The 23,811-nt window shown below is 37.5% G+C and overlaps 1 protein-coding gene across 4 annotated transcripts in view; it reads right to left on the minus strand.

Moving 5' to 3' along the window:
• Window positions 1–1,958: 1,958 nt before the first annotated feature.
• Window positions 1,959–23,811, minus strand: part of LOC127976210 (forkhead box protein N3) — an 81,904-nt gene continuing 60,051 nt past the window's right edge. For all 4 annotated transcript variants that reach the window (XM_052580478.1, XM_052580479.1, XM_052580480.1 and 1 more), the window contains exons 5-6: window positions 8,203–8,311; window positions 1,959–6,367 (exon numbers count right to left, since the gene is read on the minus strand). In XM_052580478.1, coding sequence (XP_052436438.1) covers window positions 5,899–6,367; window positions 8,203–8,311 — 578 coding nt within the window. In that variant the 3' untranslated portion in view covers window positions 1,959–5,898. The remainder of the gene's footprint in view (window positions 6,368–8,202; window positions 8,312–23,811) is intronic.

Consider the following 23,811-nt stretch of genomic DNA (forward strand, 5'->3'; position numbering starts at 1 on the left):
CATTACACTGCCTCAGAAGTCTGAAATCAGTTTCATGAGGTTCATATAGGGGTGGTGTTAGCGCAGTGGGTAAGGCACATGCCTTTGGTGTGAGAGCCCTGGGTTCAAATCCACTGTGAGACGCCAATGTGTCCTTTTTTTATGTTACGTTCTGCCGTTAGACAAAAAAATAACATCCGGATGTGCTGGAATGAAAGCCACCTCACTTTGTTTCCTTGGCAACAAACACATGCAATATGTCTTTTGGAAGTGTGTTTTGGGGCTGCGCTCCGACTCTCGTGGGAGATTTCAGAGGAACACTAAGATAGATTGACTGAGTAAATGAAACAGCCTTTTGACTGCCAGAGTGATGTTTGCAGAGATTGTGCGATGAGGTCACAGGCATGCCAAACTCCACACAAACACACACAGACAGACCAAATTGAATAATGACATTTGTTTGGCGTTTAGTTTTGTTTTGAATAGAATGTTCTCCGGAATATGTCAGTGTAAAGTAAAGGGCGCATGTTACCTCAGCTCTGGTAACCTGTGCGTAACCCTTCCAAAATAGACAAACTCTGTATGTCTGTGTCTGGAAAAAAGCTTCTTGTACATTTTCAGTCTCTCTTTTCCTGTAGTTGCATAGCAACACAGGCGAGCATGGGTGTGGTGACAGGGCGCAGGGAGGCAGTGTGATTTCCAAATGCTAACTCTTTGATTGAGAATAGGCCACAGACTCCATCAGGGTTTATAAATGATGTGTATACAGAGTTCATTTTGGTGAGACTGGCAGACATCATCAAACTCTTTCAACAATTTTTAATGTTCATTTAATTTATGAAGATCATAAAATATAGTGTCAGTTTTGCATACAGATTTATTTGAAAATGTAAATATTTGCACTGTATCTTTAAGAATGTAACTGTAAGCAAAACCACTTATACTTTACAATCATATTGTTTGTTAAAGTCTATCATCTGTAAATGTGCAGTGTGTGAAGTTGGGAGGTCGGTGACTGGGAAGGAAGCGACAGTCAAGATCAATATAGAAATTGTGTCATGTTCCAGATACTGTCACTGCTGGAGTTTAGTCATGTGACATTCTGGGATCAGTACAATAAGATGACATCAGCAGACAAAAGAGAGAGACACAACATATTAAAGAGAATTTAGGGTTTGTAAAGGTTAACAAAACTTTTTGAGTTTTTTTTTTCTTTGTTTTAATATGTAGTAATTACAAAATTTCCCACAGTGAGATTTAAGGTCAGTAAGATTAATTTATATATATATATATATATATATATATATATATATATATATATATATATATATATATATATATATATATATATATATGAGAACTCGTGTTCAACAAAGGATGCACAAGCACAACAGCACAACTGTTTTTATCAATACTAGGAAGAAATATTCAACTGTTTTCATCAATAATAATAAATGTTTCTTCAGCGACAAATCAGCATATCAGAATGATGCCTTTTTGTCACTGATCACGTGACACTGAAGACTGGAGTTATGTATGCTGGAAATTCAGCACTGCCTTCACAATAATTAATTATATTATAAAATATATTAAAATATAAACAATTGTTTTAAATGGTAATAATCTTTCACAATAATACTATTCATACCGTTTTTTTTTGTTGTTTTTTTTGTTTTTTGAGCAGGAGAAACTTCTTTTAAAAACATTACTTTTAAATGGTTATGTAGTTTATTCCTACAATGTAAGTACATGTATATGTTTTTGATTCGTAGTCCTCATTGCAAACACATTTTATGGTGAAACAACAACATTTAGAAATGTCATATTATTCCAATCCAAGACAATGTCGTTAACTCTGGTTTAGGCAATTTTTTTTCTCTTTCTCTTCCAGTTAAACATGTTGAGTATTATATGATTTTATTTGCAATAATATCAACAATGGATTTAGAGCTGCACAAAACCATCATGCTAGTCCAAAATCACCTTTGCAACTTTTTTTTTTATTGCAACTGGAAGACAATACATCACAGAAACTTGATGGTAGGGTTGGAGAAAAAAACAAAACAAAAAACAAAACAAAAACAAATAGAATATGTCATAGCAATGGACAAAGTGGTATTTACATTAATCGATAAAATAGTTGTCTTTGGCAATATGATTCGAAGTCAAAGAAAATATAGAGTGCAATTACACCTCTATATTGACATATTAGCAGGGTGCACATGCCATCAGACTGAATATTTCATCACAAACCAAATGGACTCCGTTACTTTCATCTTAAACAACTCAAACACTTAACAGAATGGCAGTTAAAAGGAACCTTTAAAAAAAAAACAAAAAAAACAATGGGAAGAAAAAGAAACACTTCACCTCCTATTAACATTTTTTTTTTTTGGCTGTCTCTTCTTTATGCTTTTTAAAATGTTTCAAGTTCCTTCGAAAAGAACTAGAAAGGAAAAGTTCCGTAGTGAGTGTTGTCTTTGAAGGAAGGCAGTGTATAAAGGACTCATAGCTCTCTCTACCGGTTTCCCAGTTTGAAGCATATTGAACGGAAATGTGTTATGACAGATGTTTATAAAGACCAGCAGACAAGGTTATAATCAGGGTTATTTTGCGTCAATAAATGTCTAGCTCGGTTAGGGAAAGGCATGCCAACTGGAGACATCACATTAACACTCATGGGGCAGATATAACATTCAACACGCTACAAAATATCGGGTCGAACCATCATCATCATCATCGTAGGATGAATGGGGAAGGCAGTGTGACTTCGTGAAACACAGCAATGCAGTGTGATATTAACAGATATAATGGAGAACATCTTAGACATGAGTACTTGACAGAAATGCTACAACTTCTTGAAGTGTGTGACAGACATATCAAGTATGCATCGTCCATTTAGCAGTGTATAGAGCAGAGATGTTCACAAGTCTTTAACTTGGAGTCCGAGTCAAGTCTGAAGTCTTTATCGCCAGAGTCTGAGTCAAGTCTCGAGTCTTTGGTCACGAGTCCGAGTTGAGTATCAAGTCATTTAACGGCTCGCTAAAAAAATCTCAATCAGAATCCTCATGTACTGAGATATTCCTATTTACTAATCTGTTTTATAGGCTACAGACAAAATACATGATCTATGATCTGCTTTGTAAAAAGAAGGGGTGTTAAGATGTAATGTACATCCAGCCTGTTATGTTTTAATCCATTACCATGTTTTTCTGTAATCAAATTCTATAATAACAGTCCAATCTACCATGACACAGATGTTACAAAACCATACAAATTAAGTATTGCTTTATGATATAAGTCAGGGGTATTCAATTAAAGTTCAGGGTCTGGACAATTTATTGTATTTTTTTTTTTTACATGTATTGTATTTTTACATTTATATACATGTAAGGCCACGTGACAGATTAAAATAGCATACTGTTTTAGTTTTTTCAGGGTTTAGTTCCTGAAATCTATTACTATTTCATATTTTACTTAAAAGCATTATCTACTAGAAACAAAATAATCTGAACGCTCTCATCTTGAGCAAAAAAGAAAGATAACTAGCAGTTACAAAGTTTAAGTTCTATGGTAACCATCTAACATCAATTCTGGATGGATGCCGGGATACGGATGCAGTCCGCCTTTTGAATATCGGCTATAGAAGTATTTAAGGATAAAATTCTCAAAAATTTTCCCGAGTCATTTTCCTCGAGCCAAGTCAAGTATGGAGTCATTTCAGGTCAAATCTGAACTGAAGTCAAGTCTGAAGTCAATAAAAAAGCGACTCGAGCCCGAGTCACTAACTCAAGTGCCCATCTCTGGTGTAGAGAGTCATTACTGGCTTTGGCACTGAATCCTTAAGTTCTTTACTATACGTTAAAACGGTAAAAGTGCAATTCGGTGAGGTCGTGAAGATATATACACAAACGTTTGCACTGAGCTCTGGTATCACTTGTTTTTATTGTCTATAAGTGCTTAAATATATATGCGTGGAGGCGTAAATAACCGTCTGACTGCCTGTACCGAGAACCACTGAATCAATACTGATGACTCCTGAACAATGCTACATGTAAATATAGGAATAAAAAAAAAAAAAAATGAAGATCCAAAGTCTTGTGGAACAAAATGGAAGACCCTGAATAAATCACAGACATGCACATCTGGATTACATATGGAAGTAAAGCAGGCACGACAGCCGGAAGGGGACCGACACTCACTACGAACTTCTCGGACATTGACGTAGCGGGTATTCGAGGGTATTTGGGGCGGCCGCTAGAGTGGACCGAGACGGCCTGAGTCCCAGTCCTCGTATTGCAGAGAGAGTTTCCCAACAGTCAGTGTTTGTCCCTGAAGAAGGTAATTGTTAAAGATGCCTGCTTCAACACAAAGGTGATGAGGACGACAAATGGAAATCAAATCCGACAAAAACAACGAAAGAGACTAGGCCTATTGGCATATTTATATATGAAAATAATTCATGCTCCATGCTAAATACATTATTTACCTTACATGAACTTTGATTTTTTTTTTTTTAAACGGTCTTCTTTTATCTTTACAGAACCCATGCAACACGATTTGGAAAATCCTGCTGGCTACATTGCTTAAATTAAGAAAGGAAATGGTCTAGTGTTCATTTTATACAGTGTTTATCCTGACTGGATGAAATTGCTTATTACATCACGAGGGTTTCAAAAAAACAAAAGTTGTAAAAACGTAAACAAATGAACAAACACATAACAACTCCACAGTCATTATTTTCTGCTATTAAAATAAAATTGGCAGGTATTGTAGCTTTAGCTCCGAGTTTTCATTTTCATTGTGCCGAAGAAAGAGTATCACCATCCACTATCGGTTTAGATGGAAAATATCACTCAATTTGATTGCTTAGGAAAAAACTTGGGCAGTTTTAAGATACTTATTGGTAAATGTATCACTTTTGACTCCAAAAAACACTATGGCTAAAGCTTATGTCTTTACCCTCATCCCAGTGAACTCTGATTCATACGAGCCAAAAGAACAACTATGAGTGTTTTCCACACGATGCTTTAACGACCAGAGCATCAAGGGAAGTGACATCACAGAAACTGCTTGAGGATTGTCTTTGGCACTGCCCTGTGCTTCTAAAACATCTTATATTACAGCAGAGATTACAATAACCCATAATTATCACTAACTCGAGAACTACTCTGACACAATTTGTTGTCATGTTTTTAAAGGATTAGTTCTCCCCAAAATTACAGTTCTGTCATCATTTATTCACCCTTATGCCGTTCCAAACACAAATTAAGATATTTTTAATGAAATGTGAAATTTCTGTCCAGTTGAAAGTGTTTTCAGCCAAACCTCTGAGCTTCTACAACCAAATCTGAATGTTATAAACACTGTTTGCTTAATTTTTGTATAAGACTAAATTAAATCTGTTCATCAGACAAAGCAAAACCTTGGAATAAACCATTTAATGTATGTGGATTCGTTTTTTTTTTTTATGATCTCTTAATGATCTTATTAAAGTGTCAGAGTTTTGGTTGAACAGACTTTCAGTGGAGGGACAGAAATCTTTCAGATCTGACAGAATTCAATTTGGTTAAAACAAAACTTTTGGGGTGAACTCTCCCTTTAACTATGACAATGGGGCAGGACAATTTTTACTATCACTTTTTTCTCAGTCGAATGAAATGTTTTACAGAATATCTTCAAAAAGGGAAGGCTATGGCTTTAATCTCCGTAGATTAAAAAAAGAAATCACAATAAAATGAACTAAAAGTGAACTAAAACAAAGAACCCTCAGCGAAATGTTACCTATAAAGATAGGAAAACAAAGTGATTGTTGATATTGCCACAAATCAGTAGAATTCACCTGATGTCCTGGAAAAAAAATAGTAAATTCTATTCAAAGTGATGTTTTTTTTTTCTCTTTATAATACAGTCAGTTCATTATTTTTGCTCTTTCTGCCCCTTTGCCGTCCGGTTGGTGATATTGTTCAAACAGGCCCTGACTCCTGCCAAATGAAGCAAGGATCCGGCCGCCTCCTTCATCTCCTCGTCGTCACTTTCCGGAGGCTTCTCCGTGCGCCTCTTCTTTAGAGGAAGAGTGTCACTGGCCACTCTCTGTTTGACTTTTGTCAAATGTTGCCGTTTCTTGTGCTGGGCCAGAGCGAGGGCGTCCACGGACCATTCCTTGGGCTCCTTCTTGATTTTGCTCTTGTCGTCCTCCTCTGCATCGCTGCTGGCCTCGTTGGCGTGGAAGCTCACCTCGCTTCCATCGCAGTTGGCCTCTTCTTCAACATCCGAGCTGGAAGATTTGGCAAAACTGTAGGTGTGGTCCTCCTTGGGGTCGCTGTTGACCAGTGGAGAGTTACAGGTGGGCTCGCCATCACTGGTTATTCTGTATCCGAGTACTGACCTATTAACACAGACGAGACATGCATTAGTGCAAGTGCACACATGCTGTTCCTGTTGTACTGTGCAAGTGCTGAGTAAAACAAATGAACTACATGCGCTTGCTGTGTAATTATTTTGTGGAGCTGCTTGTAATTATACTACTATAGCAATTAATTATAATAATATGTGTAACATGGACACTCTGTAATGATGTTTCGCAGTTTTTTGCACAGATGGCAACAACCTCTGGAACACATGAATAAATTCATCCCATTTGTTATTATATAAAGCGAGTAAATCTAAAACACAAAATCTGTCGAGAATATTTCACCTAGGTAATATTTCACCTAAAATCAAAATAGAAAAAAATTATATTTACAGTACATACACTACCATATTCAAAATGTTTTTGAAGAAGTCTCACTAATGCTTAATTTATTTGTTCAAAAACACAGTAAAACAGTAATACTGTGAAATATTATTGCGATTTAAAATAATTGCTTTCTGTATGAATATATTTATGAATGTTTAATTTATTCCTGTTATGCAAAGTCGAATTTCAGCATCATTCCTCCAACTTCAGCCTCATATGATATGTCAGAAATAAAATAAGTTTAATATGCCAGTTTGGTGCTCAAAAATATTTCTTATCATTATAAACATGAAAAACAGTTGTGCTGCTTATTTTCTGGTATGCACTGCAGCCTTCGAGCGCCTCATCCTTAAATGTTAAAAACAATTAAACATTTGTCTCTGAAACACACTTGAGCTTTGAAGCACCTCTTCAGTCGGCCAACAACATAATTAATAAGCAAATTAATTGCTAGATTACAAAACTCTCCATTTTGGGCTAAAATAATGTGATGAAAATGGCAAATAAAGAGAGTTGAGCTCTCTTTATGCCTCTTACCCTCAGAAACCGTAATGAAGTGTCTTTTAAGTGATGCTTATTTTGTGCTTCTGGTCACAGTTTATATAGCAGTCGCTCTGAGTGACAGAGAACATCCGGCCGAGCTTTGCAGCAATGTTAAAACTCCCTCTGTGGTTCGAAAAATAGTCCTAAGAGCTTTTCCACTTCCTCCCTCATATGTGCATTTACGATTCATAAATTATAACCACAGCACAGCAGGCTAAAGAAACTGTTTCAATAATTAATGCTTAAATGCAGTGTCACTCATTTTAAAGAGGCAAAGAGGCAGTTTGACTCTTTGGATTGTATGCAGCCTGTCACTGCGCGATATGTGCATCATACAGCATCTGAGAGCCTGAGCAGACCCTGTGTGGAAGCATATGGACAGAGGAGAACTGTTCCTGAATGCTCTTTTCATAACAGAGGTAATTAGAGATATTTAACAGGTCTAGGTTTTTGAGCTTTCTTAGCACTAAGTTCTTATTCTATCCTTTTAGTACATAACACATCTTCTATTGAGCTGCAGCAGAGCTCGGAAATCTTGATTCCGTGACCGGGCCAGACCCTGAGCACATTTACCTTCAGCTGAGGGGACATTTCGTTTAGATTTTGCAGAGTGTGCATTGACACTAGCATGCAGTACCTGAAGGGTGCATTTGGTCATGCCATTAAAAAAAAAAAAATTGGTGTTTGTGATCAATTATACATGTCACATCATGCATGCCAGAGTACGGCCTTAGCCCGGATAAGACTTTGCACTGATGTCTGCAATGACCTGGCTGCTCTGATCTAATGAAATGTGAGGAACAGAGCAGCCAGACTTAAGAGAGTCAAAGGGAGAGATAAGATATGAGCCACAGCACTGCAATGTAAGCATGATTCCGAGCATGTCAATCATGTAATGAGTCGGGAAATGGGCTGAAAGTGACCAGAGGGACAGGACTGACCTGACAGCGGCTGTCCTGCTGACAATGGGGTTGATGGGAAGGGGTCGGATTCCTGGGAAGAGGCCCTGGCTCATCATTCGAGCTCCATTCTGAATCACTCCCTGAGGGACTGAGGAGAGAACACAGATAATGTACATTAATGCAAACGCTACCCGATAGCCTATGGGAGCCAAAATACACAATGTAAACAATCCTCTATTCATCATGTATAATAGCAGATATACAATCTATTCAAAAGCGCCACACCATGTTTAAGCATTTAGAAATCTGCTTAAAATGTTCACATTCCAGTTGTTGATGCTGCAAAGATGAAATTTCCCTATAGTTTCAAATACACTCAAACAGACAAGAGCTGTCTGAAATAATCGGTTTGAATCTGTTAGGCTGGCTTTTAGAAAATATTTTTTTCTAAAAAAAATTCTAAGAGTGAAAATACTGTTTTCCAAGTTTTTCATATTCAGTCATGAAGCATAACCACAAACCCTATGGATGATTATGGCTTTTCTAGTTTACTCATAATGGGAGATTAAAGTAAAAAACTGAAAACATGAATTGTGCTGCATCTGAATTAAAGGGTTAGTTCTACCCAAAATGAAAATTCAGTTATAAATACACACCCTCATGTCGGTCGAAATCTGGATCCTTTCTTCTCAAAGAGAAGAAATATTTAATGAACGTTTTAGGTTAACCCACCTATGTGACATGGACTATTTTATTGATGTGCTTACAACCTTTCTGGGCCTTGAACATGTTAGTTCTGTCTACACTCTTAAAAATAAAGGTGCTTCAGGATGCCATAGAAAAACCATAAAGAACCTTTATCATCTGAGGAAACTTTCTGTTTAACAAAACATTCTTTGTGGTGAAATAAGGTTATTCAGAATATATTTCAGATTTGACTGAATTGACTGATTGGTCCTTTGTGGAACCAAAAAAATATTTTTCCATGGCATCGCTGAGAAGAACCTTTTAAGCACCTTTATTTTTAAGAGTGTATGCAGGGTCATAAAGCTCTCAGATTTAATTAATAATTAATGGCATTTTGGGGTAATTTTTGGGTAAACTAACCCTTAAAAAAAAATTTAATTCTGATTTTCATTTATTAAAAAAAAAAAAAATTGCCAGGTCACATAAATCAGTCACATGATTTAACAAGGATGTGGTCTGTTATTTGATCGCTTGAATTATTCAATAAAATGCTGACAATGCTATATGTAAAAAAGTGCCCTTCTTAAAAAAACTCAAACAAAACAAAAACAATTGAAAGTCAGATTACACCATTAAAATATGAGAAGTATGTCAAGAAGAAGAATCCAATTACACACACCCTTTAACAAATATGTATTATAAAATGTAATAAACATGTATTATTCTTTATTACATATGACTTTTTCATGTAGGTCACACTCCACATTCAAAAAACGTTCATTCATCCCTGTTATGTGCATCAGTGCAGCATCCTCTTTTAATGAGGGTTAACCAAAATTAACCACAATTTTGGCGCTGCATTCAAACAGACCTAATGGCTGCTGCCCTTCTCATAGTCCAACTACAGGGCAACTTATAGCTCCTTCTGGAAAATAAACCTGGACTGCTAGCAGATGGCGAACACAAAAAAAGGACAAAATAACCATCCATTCAGAATCCAGCACACTGATCTGGCCATTAGGCGGGAGCATTGTTGCCTAGGCAACCGGTCCCCCTATGTATGCCATAGTCGCGGAACTCAACTAGGTGACAGCGAGATCCGGCCTCGAAGCCGAAAGGAACATCTGGGCTGGCTGGGTGCCCTCTTCACCCGCCTCTCCACCCCGAGGGAACACACTGCCATAACAAGGTGAAGTGATGCCCTGTGACAGAGGCCGTCCCAGCTAACCGAGTGCACAATGAGAATTGACAGAGATGTGCGCCTCTCCACCAATTAACGTGGATGGGCTAGCAAACTGAATAGCTAATGATCTCGCCCCATTGTAGGCAGTTCATGTTGAGCCATCCATCCAGGCATCAGAAACAACAGCAGGACACAAAAGCAAAGCGCATTCACAGTGCAGCCACATCAGGAAGGAAGCCAGTGAGGCTTTTGTGCCTGGGGATGTTCCCTCTTTTATGTGGATGAGAGCTGTTAAACAAAGGCGAAAAAGTGTTTGCTGGCTCAATAGAAAACAAATAGTGATCTGTGATGGCAATGAATGCGCCATTGACCGAGATTTTCTATGTGGCATTATTCGACAGCAGGTAATAAATAAAGAACCGTAGACGGTGACTTGGGCACACACGTGAGCTGTGCAAACATCAGCAGTGATTCGGCGGCGTGATGCCCATGGGAAGGTGTCCTGGCGCTCTCACAGGGCCACTGCAGAGGCAGTAAGCACACAAATGCTATCCGACTGTTCATCCGCTCTCTCTCTTGGTCTTCCTCTCAAGCGTATTAATGTCGGTGGCAGATGGCTCTGGAAACAGCGGCCCTAATGCACAATGCTGTATTAAAAAGTCAATTTCTCTCTAATTCTCTCTTTAACAACTGTATTCTAACAGGGGACAGCTGAGTTGGGTATCAGCGTAATGTTTGTTCCCACTGAAAATCTTATCAATCACTCCATTTTTATGCCATGCAAACCTTTACTGTAAATCAGGGTTATGATAGTTAACTAAATCCATTTAAAATATTTTGATACTTGTAATAAAATAAAGTTTAACTGAAATAAAATATTTTTAAATAAAATATAATTTTTTACAATTTTCATTTGGTCTAACAGAAATAAATGTAATAAAATATATACAGACAAAAATATAAAAATTATAATACAAATGAGCAAAACACACAATAAAATTGCTAAAATTTTAACTATAATTAATATAAAATAAAAACTATTCAAAATATTAATTAATAACTTCTGTTTTAAAAAAAAAAGTTATCAAAAACTATACATATATAAATAATTTAATAATAAAATAAAAAAATATATTAAAAATAAAATAAAACAAAACATTTTTTTGGAAATAGTTCTTGTTCTGAAGCATGCTAGCAAACGTAAATTTTAACGTAAAGTCTTCAGAACCAACCTTTGCCATATTTGCCCACCAGGGGGGCTCATTTACAACAAAGCAGGCATCTAAGTGAACAACACTTAGTCCACTCACTTCCATATTACCTTATCAAAGTAAAAAAAAATTACATTAAAGTTGATTCTGCACAATAATGCTCCCTTAAAGCCCCTCATCACTCAGTGCTTTTTTATACTACAAAAGTTTAAGTAAATGAAGCCTGAGTTTTCATTTTTGTGAACTATCCCTTTAATAGAAACTCCTTCACATGAAATGTCACAGCAGTCAATCTGTAGATGAGTCGTCCTGACAGCACTCCTCCTTGGGCAAACTACACATTCAGTAAGAAGTACCTTAAAAACGCTGCTTATACAAAGAGTTTGGGGCGAGAGTGCTCTTGGCCATTGTTTTCTCACAATACAGCTGGGGGCTGCGTGATTCGTACATTCGGGCCTATGACACGCACCACTGCTTCTGTAGAGCTGTAGAGCTTCTTCTCTAACAAAAGCCAAACAGCAGGGACTCCACATCCTCTCAAGAATCAGCCTCCGCACATGGGCTCTATGGCCACTGGGCTTCTTTCTGTATAAACACCAGTGGAGGAGGTGTACTGAAGGAGCTTTTGTGTTCAGCTGGCACACTTCTGTATGAACAGGTTCAAGTAAGCAAGGTCAGAGGTCATGTAGAATGACCCACTAAAAGCTTGACTATGATATAGTGAGAAAATCCTCAGCTTTGTGGCTGTAAAATGTACCGGCAACACAATTAAGAACAATCCAAAAAGAACAGTGCTTATTTGTGTATTAGTATCAATTCAGCATGATGATCTGAGATGATTTTCAATAAAAAAATAAAGTCAATTGTCTTTTAAAGAGAGAGTTCAATGCTGAAACATTTACTCACCCTGATGTCACTCCAAACCTGCATGATTTACTTTCTTATGTTGAACCTAAAATAAGTCATTTAATGAATGCTGGAAATCAAAAAGTTGTTGGTCTCCTTTAACTTCCATAGTATTTCTTTTCCTACTATGGAAGTCAATTGTGACCAACAACTGTCTAAGTTTGGAACCACACGAGGGTGAGTAAATGATGACGACATTTTCATTAAAAAGCTATGATGTCATCTCAGATGCACTACCATATTCCCCAAAATAAAAATTCTGTCCTAATTTACTCATCCTCAACCTGCAAATAGGTCTTTCTTTCATCTGTGGAACACAAAAGGAAATATTTTGAAGAATGATCACTCTGCTCTTTTATAATGAAAGCAAACAACAACAGCAACAACAAAATCATAGAAGTTCCATAAAAGTAATTTATATTATTTATATAATTTTAGTCTTTAGACTATACAACAGATTTTCTGGGAAGTAAATTTTTCTGAATAATGTAATATTATTTAATGAATAAAAAATATTGATTGCACTATTATTTAAAATGTCTAAATGTATTATTATTGTCAATTTTAAATGAAAAACAATTCCTTTAAATAAATGTTATTTTTTAGATATAAAAAGAAAGATATAAAAGTCACACTGTATAAGGGTTAAGCAGCCACAAAAATGACCAAAAAAGGCATGCAATGTGGAGCCAAATAAAATACATTAAATAAAAAAAAATGCACAAATTCCTGTCCCTTTATTTTCTTTTGTTCTGGTGCTGAACTCATTTTGGAGCCATATGGAAATAAGACTAAAAACTGAGCCAAACATATATCACCTGATTTTAAATCAGCTCTAGGAATGTCTGTGCCATAAATATCCAATTCAGTGAGTAAAAAAGAGTCCAGATTAACACCAGCAAGACTTAATGGTGACTACAGCCTTGTAGAAATGTGCCTGAGAAACAAGCATTTACATGCCCGCTCATTTAATCTAATACTGCATACACTGGAATCACTCCTCCGGGGTATAATGAGCGAGACACAGTGAGAAAAGAGATAAAGACAGATAAACACACAGACAGACACTGAAAGGAAGAGGAAAGGCGATGAGAAATGCAGATGACAAATTCCCTCTACTGTAAATTTGGCACCTGCTGTTGTGTAATAAAGCCCATGCATTTAGCTTAATTCTTTTCCCAGACGAACTATAGGAAGTATATTGGATTTGAGGGGATCGGTTTTCAGCTCGAATAGTTGCAGCGTGATAAATGTCAGCATTAGCCGGAATTAAAAGGAAGGAGCAGTCAAGTGATACACTGCTATCTTGAGGCATTGAGGCAGGAATAGCGGTGCAAAACGATGCCGGCGTCTTAAACAATTCTCCTACACGCTACAGAGAGCACTCGGCTGTGCTGATGGATTCCCGGGTTGCCATGAGAAGTCCTTCTGCCTTTCACGGCCAAATAGAAAGCCCCAATACACACTCGCGAGATGGCTAGCGCATACATCACATGCATAAAGCCTTGAGAGACAGAAACCGAGTTCAATAGCAGATGCCTTTTTGTTCATCGAGCCACAGCGGCTGCCACGGCACAGAACCGAATCCAAACAAAACGCCGTTTAAAGATATCATTTCAGGAGGAGTTGCTGTCAGTACACTGGCAGAGATCGAAGGGCCCTTTGTAGGTCACACAGTGACAAGGGACCTCCTTAGGGACTAATCTCCCGCTCGCTGCTTCACAACTATTTAGCAGCCTGCCATAGCAACCCAGACTGACATCTGAGTGTTCGCATTTCACTCAGATCCCGCCTCTCGCCCCGGTGACCAGGAGCAAGGTCAGGCCGCAAAGATAAACAGCGCACAGAGTCTCAACGTTACGCAACACTCCCGCCGACAGAAAGCAGATGCGAGCAAACGAACGCTCTTTTTAAGTCAGCGCCGGCTGCGTGAAACAGAGGCAGGCGGGATGCCAGCGCATGTTTTGAAGGCTCGGCGTGTGAGCTCTCCTTTGATTCTTCAGACAAATGAACATGTTGAAGTGCTTGAAGAATATCTATTATTCACAGGGTGGAGAGCCAGCGTTCATTTAAGTGCTAGACTCTGATGAGATTTTAGCACACGTTGTCAGGCACGCAAACTTAACAAGGGCCCCGGGGTTAAGCATTTTTAAGCGGCACGTCTTCAAACACAGCCAGCGTTTTTACAAATAAACCTGTAGTCGAGGTCAAGCTGAGGTATGCAAGTTTGAAAACAAAATAAATCAAGTCATTTCACTATGCTGGGTCTCGCCACACTCTTAAAGGGATAGTCTTCCCAAAAACTGAAATTGTGTCATCATTTAGTTGCCCCCATGCTGTTCCAAAGAACCTTTATTTTTAAGAGTGTCTGACAGTATCTGTCTTTTTCATGTTGCAATTGCTACATACAATCAATGGCATAGATCATCAGATCCGAATCCACAAAAGCAGCTGTCCCAGTTAAGCATTGAGCCATAGTAGAGGAACATCCCTCCATCTGGGGGTGAAAAAAAATCACAAACCCCTGTGAAAGGTCAATTACCATTTTTATAATGATGTGGATGGGGATTTGCTTGTTTGCAGCAACGACTAAGTCTAATTGCGCAGTAAATAACACAAAACTCCTTCCCAAAATACACCGTGTTGGCAAACAGATCATAGCCGTTGGATATTAGTGACTGAGGGAGGAAAACAGTCTGAGAAGGAGAGAGAAAGAGACAGAGAGGGGCAGAAATACTTGAGAAGGGGGGCTATAAACCCAGTCAGACTCCTAAAGTTAGTGTTTTTGTTGCAGTGGGCGAAATCTATAGTACACACACACATCAGAGCACTTTTAAATCCAAGTGCTTTTAAAAACTACTGCAAGCTAAAAACAGAAAGACATACAGTTTTTAGGTGTGCTGCCTCTTCATTTTCATAAGATTAAAGCGACTTCTGTATCTAGAGTGGGTCGACTCTACTGTACTGCTATAAACTAAGCTCGGAGGCATTCGACGCTACAGTGATGAATAAACACGAAGAGCGTGTTTGTGTGGGTGCCATCACGTGGTCCGTGTTGATATGCAGAAATTGCTCTAATTCTGAAAGAAGTCAGTAATTTCCCTCAGGTGCCCGCCTCAGGCCCCGCGGCGGTGCGTAGGCCTCGGGAGTGCTCAGAGATTAAGGGCTTACAGTTGGCACATTAGCTGCTAAATGAATCCTGCCCTGTCACTGGTAACGGGGCCACCTAGCTGTCAGAGACATTTCACTGTAGTTCTACTCCACCCCTAAACATACCCTTTAACAGGCAAATGTACACAAATGCTTACACACTTACAGTAGCTAATCTTACGGAGTATGAAATATAATTTTTGTTTTGGCCACAGTGCAAGGTGAGAATGCAATCAGAAAAATATAAATATTTATACCTGCCTGACTTCGAAGTTTATATTAAAATATAAATGATCATAAAAAAAAACGTCATTATTGGTTTACTAATGTAGTAGTCAATAAATACAAAAAAAGGCCAATAAAATACATTTTGTGTTTTCTTCTACACATTTTTAGAAGTGTAAATATATATTTTTGAGGACTTTGTGAAATTGTTTTAATAAAATAATTTAAATTAATATATATATATATATATATATATATATATATATATATATATATATATATATATATATATATATATATATATATATATAAATAAATGGAATAAATGAACTTTTCCAGGATATTCTAATTTATTGTGTGTGTGTGTGTGTGTGTGTGTGTGTGTGTGTGTGTGTGTATATATATATATATATATATATATATATATATATATATATATAGCACTAATTTTATCTTTAACTAAAAAAAGTTAAAAAAAAACAGTTAAGAAAAAAAAGTTTATATACAATATTTATCATGAAAAAATCTAATTTGCTTCAATCTCATATATTTTAATTAACTAAATATTACTTGTTCAAAAGCTAGCCATATTTAAAAATATTTTATCCATTCTTTTCAACTGAATACGTTTTTCACCATGAACAGATTTATGTTGATTCTAAGCAATTTGAATAAATGTATTTTTTTAAATATGCTTATTTACATAAGAGCTTTCATGTTTTATTAACAGTAAGTATGATTGATAAATCTGTCAAACACTGATTAAATGGTGTGCATTTTAATATACAATTAAAATACATCTTAATTTATTTTGATGTCCTAAAAGGGAGGAAACAGTTTCAGTAAATTCTTTGCCACATGTATAGCCAGAACCAAAACACACACACTTGGGTGGGCAAATTAGCCAACCATCAGTACTCCAAATTCAGCTCAGTTTTTGTTATGAGTGTGGGGTGTTAAGTTTCCCAGCGGTACCCCACAGGAGGGAGATGTGTTGTTTTCTCTCTTTGCTTTGGTGCATGTCGATACATGCTAGTGGAGCGTGAAAAGCCACTGCTACAACAGCGTCCACTCAAACAGTTCTTCTTCTCCCCCCTTCTGTCTTTATATCCCCAAACAAGGATTGTGGGCAGTGTGGCAGAGCAAAACACACATCAGCCGAACGGGATCAAACACTATGGAGACACTCAACATGTGTGGACACCAGTCAGTCTCACCCCCTCTGGGACACACCCTTCTCATAATGACCCTGTCCTCATGCTGCCCTCCACAACCCAGCAGATAAGCCACTAGCGTCTGTGTGTTTTATGAGCCTCTAATGGCCTCCACACGCATGAGTAGAGCTTAAAACAGTAGAGCGCGCTTGTTCTGTCCTCCCCCCTCTGCTAGCCCAGCTAAACACAAATACACACATGCTGGACAATCCTCTCCCTCACGTCTTTAAAAGGGTAGTGCACCCACTCACAATGATATTTACCCACTCACATGTCATTCCAAACCCCTTCCAATGCTTCTTGCTTCCACAGAAGACAAAAGGAGATGTTTAGCAGGATGCTCAAGCTGATTTTTTCCAAAGTGAAGAGTGATCAGAGGCTATCAAGCTCCAAAAAAAAAAAAAAAAAACATAACAGTAGATGACATGGGAGTTGTGCATTGTATTTTATGTTTTTGTGTGTGTGTGTGTGTGTGTGTGTGTAAAGAACAGACAAAAATAGAATTTGTTAGTACATGAATTTTTTTTAAAGATTTTCTTTGGAAATCCATAATTTTAATTTAATGCATGTAACCTAACAAAATATTATTTGGCAAAATATGAATATCTCTTTTTTTTTCTTAATTTGATTAAAAATCAGTTTTAATTTGATTTCAATTAATTAGTGAAATCTTCATCTTCAAGTCATTTTATAGAGATAATTTCACCTCAAAAAAGTATGAGACTTTATAGAGTACAATGTATATGGACTAATTTAAAGAAGCATTTACTCATCCTCAGGTCATCCAAAATGTAGATGAGAACAGATCTGAAGGAATTTAGCATTTGATCACAATGTAGAAAGCAATATCATGGATAGAGGACTCGTATTTTAGCCTGAAGCAATGATTTGAAGTTAAAAACACCCTGATGGATTTGTTGATTACGAACACACAGTACAATGTTTTGTACTTTCTCTGTACAAAACATTAATTGATGGACCAAAGTTGAATGGATCACTTGTGGATTACTGTGATGATTTTATCAGCTGTTTAGACTCTCATTCTGACGGCACCCATTCACTGTGATGTAATGCAAAATTTCTCCAAATCTGTTTTGATGAAAAAACAAACTCATATACATCTTGGATGGTCTGAGTGTGAGCAAATGTGAACTTTTGAGTGAAAAATTCCTTTAATTTTGCTTTTTGTCACCTTTAGAGCTTGACAGGTCCGGGTCACCATTCATCTTTTTTATACTACAGAAGAAAGGAAAGTCATACAGATTTCACACTACATATACTAAAGATGTGAGTACATTATGCCAATTTTGGGTGAACTATCCCTTTAAAACTCAATTTACAGATGCCCACAATGATATGCAAGAAAATGAAGAGCTGACAGGCACAGACTTTTTCCTGTTTTTTATTTTTGGCTTTGCACTGTAAAATGGCCCGGTGTGTTGAGTCGAGGAGGATAAATAATTAAACAGCTCTTTAAGACGTCTCAGTGAGTTCTTCAGCACCATGCACTCAATGTAAGATCTCCGGACGTCTTCCTTCCTCTTGCTTCCTTTCGCTCCCCTGGCCGGGGCTTGCTGTCGCCATGACAACTGCTCACATTTCACACACTCCAGAACAGTATATCATGCAAAGGCCGAGGCTAAAACAGGAAATAGCGCTCTGTGCTCAGTGGTGGCTTTCAGAGGCGTGTTTACAGCCGGTAATAGAAACCAGACGCATGGTGGCGACTATAAATGTGGATGCTGACATACACACGATCGGTGTAATATTATAATACACAGCCCATGTCTTCAGAGTGTATTTATAGAAGTTACTGTGAGGAAGCAGAGAAATCCGGATGCACTTTATATAACAGAGACAATGACTTTCAGAGCCAGACTGTTCTCAGGTCAGTTTACTGTGTGATCGTCACACTTAAATCCACTTGCCACTGACCTCAGAGCCCCTGTGAGCAGTCAGAGAGAGCGCGAGAGTAACGAGGTGAACCCGAGGGACGCGTCCAGATAAGACCTTGACGCCACGGATGGTTTATTTGTTTTGGCATTTTCAGTAAAGCGGACATAAAACAGAGCAAGACATTTTTTGAAGGGCACGTCAATGGAGCAGCACAAAGCGCTATAACAGCGCACGGAACATCCACACAAATCTTTTTTTTAGACAAACCTCAGAAGAGGAGCCGCTGAAGCACGGTGCAGGGTTGAAAATCAACAAAGACTTTCCTGTCCCAAGCCTGTCTTCCACAACAAAAGGGCCATTTGGAATTCGTGAGGACACAGAGGTGCTGATAGTGATCGAGGCTATAGGCCAAGATTTGTGTACAGTACAATGGGGGAGTGCTGATTGTCACAGTTTTAGTGCAGCGGGGAAAGCTGCAATCTGCTGACTGGTCAGTTTGGTTAGTTTCTCAGATTTAGTTTTGAGTCACATGGTCGAGGAAAGGAATTAAAGAAGATTGTAACAATTGCTGTCTGTCTCTTTTCTTCGGCCCTCTCTTTCTCTCACTCTCACGTAGCATTCTACATACATGCTGGGTAGAATTACTGTAAATGCATATGTTTTATTTTTCATCTATATTGTAACCAATTCAAGCGTAACCAAAATGAAACAGCTCAATTACATACACTAAAATTTGAGATCAGTAAGATTTTTTCGAAAATTCCAAACTTTTATAGTATGTGCTAACTAGTCTTGATTTGACATTACCATTGAAGTGCTACCTATTGCAATACAATATATTCACACAATAGCAACGCTCTCCTACAGCTTTTGCAATTCTGTGCTTATTTCTATCATTGGTATAAGTAGCAGATGGTGGTAATAGACAAGAAATGTGCAGTTTTATACCATCATGCTTACACATTCTCCAATCTTACAGCCTGAACCACTGTAGTGAAAGCACCCTTACAGCGGGACGGACAGTGATTGTTGAGATCGGACAGCTTTACAGTAGCATCCTTCAATATAATTTACACATTCCACAGAAAAAATAGCACGAGCCATGCCACTTGACGATTTCAATTTGCTCAGCAAGACGCAACACCCACGAAACTCTGTCTGTGAGACGGGCGAGAAAACAATGCGAAGAACAGATGATCTGCCGTCAGTCTCAGAGATGAGCATTCACTGCCTCTGAAGACCAAAGACTATATCTCTAGTTCTGTCCTATCTGGTTTATGTCTGGCTCCCTCTTATTTTTCTCTTTCCCAAGTGGAAAGTTTGAATTGACAAGGAGAATGGGCTTTGGAGGTGATGACCCACACAGAATTAGTGCAACATCATTGTTCATCGTTAAAAAAACAACTAATGCTACATTAAGTTCTAAGCTTCATCCTGAACTTTTTTAGACTACGGACAGGAATTTTTTCTTTCGCTCAACCCAATCTATTCCACCCTCATTCTTTCTCTCTGTCTTTTCATTTTATTGTCATGAAATAGATAAATATGAAGTCTTAAAGCTTATTAAATGAGAGAAGCAAAAGGAAGGCTTGTATGCATGTTTTGAAACAGCGAGAAACTGTATATTTGTGCAGTAAGCACACATCAAATCTGACTGGGCGTTACTTATAACTTATTAACAATAATTTTCTTATGTTATTTCATTGAAATACTTCTAAAACATTTTCAGGTTTAAATACAATTTTGGATTCCAGATTTGAATGTGAATCCCATTCTACATTAACATTTATACAGTATGCTTTATGTTGGCTGGGACCTTGCGAAATGAGGAGACAAGGGTTCCCCAGATGTTTCTCCCTGCTGGAAGGCATGTAGCTTTTAGCGCGGACCCCCCATTGTAAGCCGCGGTGGCATCAGAGGCAGAGATGAATACATTTCAATGTGACTTCTTAGTCACTCATCTGACTCATGTAGGCTCAAAGCCACCGCTGTATTAGAGAATGAAAGAATGACTGAAATGAAAATTCACGCATCTACCTCTAGAGAAGACAAGTAATGTCACCGGCATGACAACACAGCGCTCTATTGTGCTCTCTTTGCACTCCTTCTCTCAATGTTTCTCTTTCTTTCAGCTAATTCAAAGAGAGGAAGAAATGCAGAACAATTATGACACAGGAGCTATTTATTAGTGATGAAATCTGAGGAATGGCAGGTGAACTGAGAACAAGGAACATTGTCAGCCTGATCCCCCGAAGCAAAGTCTCCAGCCAAGAGAAAATCTCTATGGCTATGTTCTTTTTTTTTTTTTTTTTTTTTTTTTTTTTACTGTAATTTTGCATTTCTGTAGACAGATTTTCAAAAGTAGCCATGTGTTCTGATAAAACCAATTGTTTTGGACTTAAAATGCTGATTAAGCCAAGTTACATTCACATTATCTTGGTCTGTTAGCCCACAAAATGCAAAATGGTTACACTTTATATACACTTAATACATTTAAAATAAGTGTTGTTTGACATTCTGGGCTCAGTTCAAGTTGAGCTCAATCAACAGCATTTGTTGTCTCTGCTTGCCCTTCCTTTTCTTAAAAAAAAGAATAATAATACAAATAAATAAATAATTCTGCAATTAATTTAAGAAAACTACGTAAGTGTTTGTATAAAATTATAAGCTTCACATTTCTGCTTCTAAATCTCTTAAAATTGGCCTTAATCCTTCCATCGTACGTCGCTTAAAAAAAAAGAAAAGATAATTAGAGGTGAGTTGAAATGCAAAAAAAAATATTTTTAACAATAATTAAAAATGTTCAATTGAGCTTAACTTGTATTAAACCTGGATTATTCATTTAATGTACATATGGCTGTGATGTCATATTTATCAAATTAGGTTACCGATAACACTAATAACATTACAGTTAGGGAACGTTGAGCAAGGATGAAAGGAGGGAAAGCGCATAAACAGACACACTCTGACATGAACGCACATTCACACACTCGCATACACAAACTAGACGTGACTACATATTCAAAACACGACTCAGTTTTGTCACATCCATTTTGATACAACTTTCGTAGAACAAAGAGGAGATAAAAGAGGAAACATGCAAGACAGTAAGGCAGGCAGGAGACAGCGTTCTCGTTCCAGCACACACTTGCAGGCGTTGAGAATAATAAGGTCTGAAAAGCATTACTGAAAGAGTTCCACAGCTCCGTCCAATGCTGACAGCCTTTCTTCTCAGCAAGCGAGTGACTTAGCCCCTGAATTTCAAACTGTTGCGGCTGAGAAAAACTACACCGAGATGTGTCTCGGTGTAATTCTTCAGAATTCAAAAACAAAAGTTAATTTTATCGTCTCGTCTACATGATGAATAGTCGGCTTTTGGGAAGAGAGTTTTTTACAAATTTGGTTTGTGCACTGTTAAGTTGTGAGAATTTTTCTGCATTTCTTTGTTATTTTTTAATTGTGGACGTGATCGGAGAATATGCAAGCACTTCCAGTGCATATGTCAAAGCACATCAATGATGTTTTGTGTCCTGATCCTATTGGTCCGGAATGATTCAGTGCAAACATGAAGTGAAATTTACTACTGTATAACAACTCACAGATCAAATTGAGTCACAGAGAGGGGAAAGTGCACACCGGGTAACCAGGACATCTATTCAACAAGACTTCCTTCCTCTTTATTTTTAATGTCATGCCTCATCAAAAACACTGACCTCCTCATATATGTGCACCTCAATGAGCAAATCATGCATCTTGATGAAGAAACCATTAATTAACCTTCCAGAACAATGATAGAAAACACATAGCACCCTAGAAACACCCAAGGGTCCTCAACCAGAGGTCACCGGCTCAAATTTTTGATTTTGCTAATACTTTTTCGGAAGAAAGTCAGACATGTATAGTGTTGAAAGCCAAATTATTAAATGTCATTTAGTCCCATTGGTCAGTAATCCACTATTTTGTAGATAGGGGTCAAAATAGCAATTTTCACAGATTCAAAGCCAAATTTCAAGGGGTAAAAATGACTTCAGAAAGATGGGCAGCATCATAATGTTATTTTTACACAGAGATTGGTAGGTCTGTTAGTAAAATCTGATGACTTTAGGAATATTTGTTGTATTGTGTGCCAATGGTGACCATTCAAAAATAGGGAACCAGCACTTTTCAAGTTTTTTTCTCCAACGTTTGCATGCCTGCAGCTCAAGGAGTCTTAAAGATAGATACTGGGTCTTAACAAACTTTCCTTTTGGGATCTTCATTATTAAGGCCCTATTTGGTTTAGTTCCAGAGATACTGGAATTTCAAAATGGCTTCGGGAGTAAATAGTTAAAATGTACACATTTTCAGTGGTCAAAAACCAAATGTGGGTCAATTTGCAAATATTTTATTTTAAAGAGGAAAGTCTGAAGAACAAATTATATTGAAACTAGTGATGTACCTTCTGTCAAAACAGCAGCATTGAACATACCTGTCTGGGTGCCATAAATATTATTTTTCTAAAGTTTGCATGCCTGTAACTCAAGAAGTATTATATATATTGCAATATGATTTTAGATTCTAGTTCTTAAAAACTAAGATAAAGTTTTCTTTTGCGATCTTCGATTTTAAGACCCTACATTATTCAGTCCCAGACATATTGGGATCTCAATGAGGCTCCATCTTTTTATACTGTTGAATATGACTTAATTTAGGGGTTGATAACCAAATGTTGGTCACTTTGTATACAGCTGATACTTACTATATGTAAAGCAGAATGTCTGAAGAATAAGTCATGTTAAAACTTGGAATGCATCTTGTTTCCCACTGTCAAAACAATATGCACAGAACATATGGTCAAGTTGAGGCACATAACCTTTCTCTCTCTAAAGTCTATTCACAGTTTTTGAAATTTGGTTGATGTGACACGGAAGAACCCCATAGCAAATACCCTAGCATTATGAGGGATTTCCACAATTATGTAAAAAAGTTATAAATCACTGAGCCTCCTTTCACCAATTTAGCAACAGAAGCAGAGTTTGTGTTCTACGGCATTTCTAAACACAACCACAGCTTTCTCAAGGCTTTGAACTTCAGAGTCGCTACTCAACATGAAGAGGCTGGGAAAAAAACAAGAAAGAGCAAAAGAGAGGAGGGGATGGGGGGGGGGGGGGGGTTATTTGGTTCGTTTTTATTGGAG

Source organism: Carassius gibelio, chromosome B17, assembly GCF_023724105.1.
Source record: "Carassius gibelio isolate Cgi1373 ecotype wild population from Czech Republic chromosome B17, carGib1.2-hapl.c, whole genome shotgun sequence".
NCBI classification, from domain to species: Eukaryota; Metazoa; Chordata; class Actinopteri; order Cypriniformes; family Cyprinidae; genus Carassius; species Carassius gibelio.